This window comes from Mizuhopecten yessoensis, unplaced genomic scaffold (assembly GCF_002113885.1).
Source record: "Mizuhopecten yessoensis strain PY_sf001 unplaced genomic scaffold, ASM211388v2 scaffold7515, whole genome shotgun sequence".
Lineage (NCBI taxonomy): Eukaryota > Metazoa > Mollusca > Bivalvia > Pectinida > Pectinidae > Mizuhopecten > Mizuhopecten yessoensis.
Window position 1 is genome coordinate 108,969 of NW_018407086.1, and position 538 is coordinate 109,506.

The 538-nt window shown below is 34.2% G+C and overlaps 1 protein-coding gene across 1 annotated transcript in view; it reads left to right on the forward strand.

Moving 5' to 3' along the window:
- The window catches only part of LOC110453818 (lactase-phlorizin hydrolase-like), a gene marked incomplete at its 3' end in the record, with an annotated part of 105,186 nt that extends 104,654 nt beyond the window's left edge, over positions 1-532 (forward strand). Inside the window, exon 38 of the mRNA XM_021502987.1 lies at positions 501-532. Within this exon, the coding sequence (XP_021358662.1) occupies positions 501-532 (32 nt within the window). The remainder of the gene's footprint in view (positions 1-500) is intronic.
- Between the last annotated feature and the right edge of the window lie 6 nt (positions 533-538).

Here is a 538-nt window from a genome sequence, read left to right on the forward strand (position 1 = left end):
GGAAAATCTTTATTTACGTATGTAAAGAGCCAAGTAAGGTTGGAATATGCATTATAATGACTAAAGTAAGTATTTATAATAGAAATTGGTTTCACAAGAGAAACCTCAAGTTTTAAAACTTTTTAAAATAGCTTGCCACACAACTTATGATCGTCAATATTTCACAATAAATTTGGCTCCTCTTCATGTCTTTGATGTACCTCTGTGAACAGTTTATAAATAAGAATGGATGGATCAACGAATAAACATGTACATTTCCGTGTGTCGAACAATGGTCGCCGCGTGCTTTGCTTCTTGCCTAAATTACCATCGCTTACCTCGTTTACATTCCTGTCATAAATGTATTTCAGTTAAACAGTATCTTACTAGACTACTAATCCGTAGTCACGCAATCGACTTTTAAACGTCATTTAAAATGTTAGATGCAGTACATGACTGAATGTACCAGTTTCTTTAGAATATTCATTGATTGAATTGTCTTGTTTGGTGTGAATTTCCAGGGAAAGTAGGCATCACATGTAACTGTGACTGGGAAGTA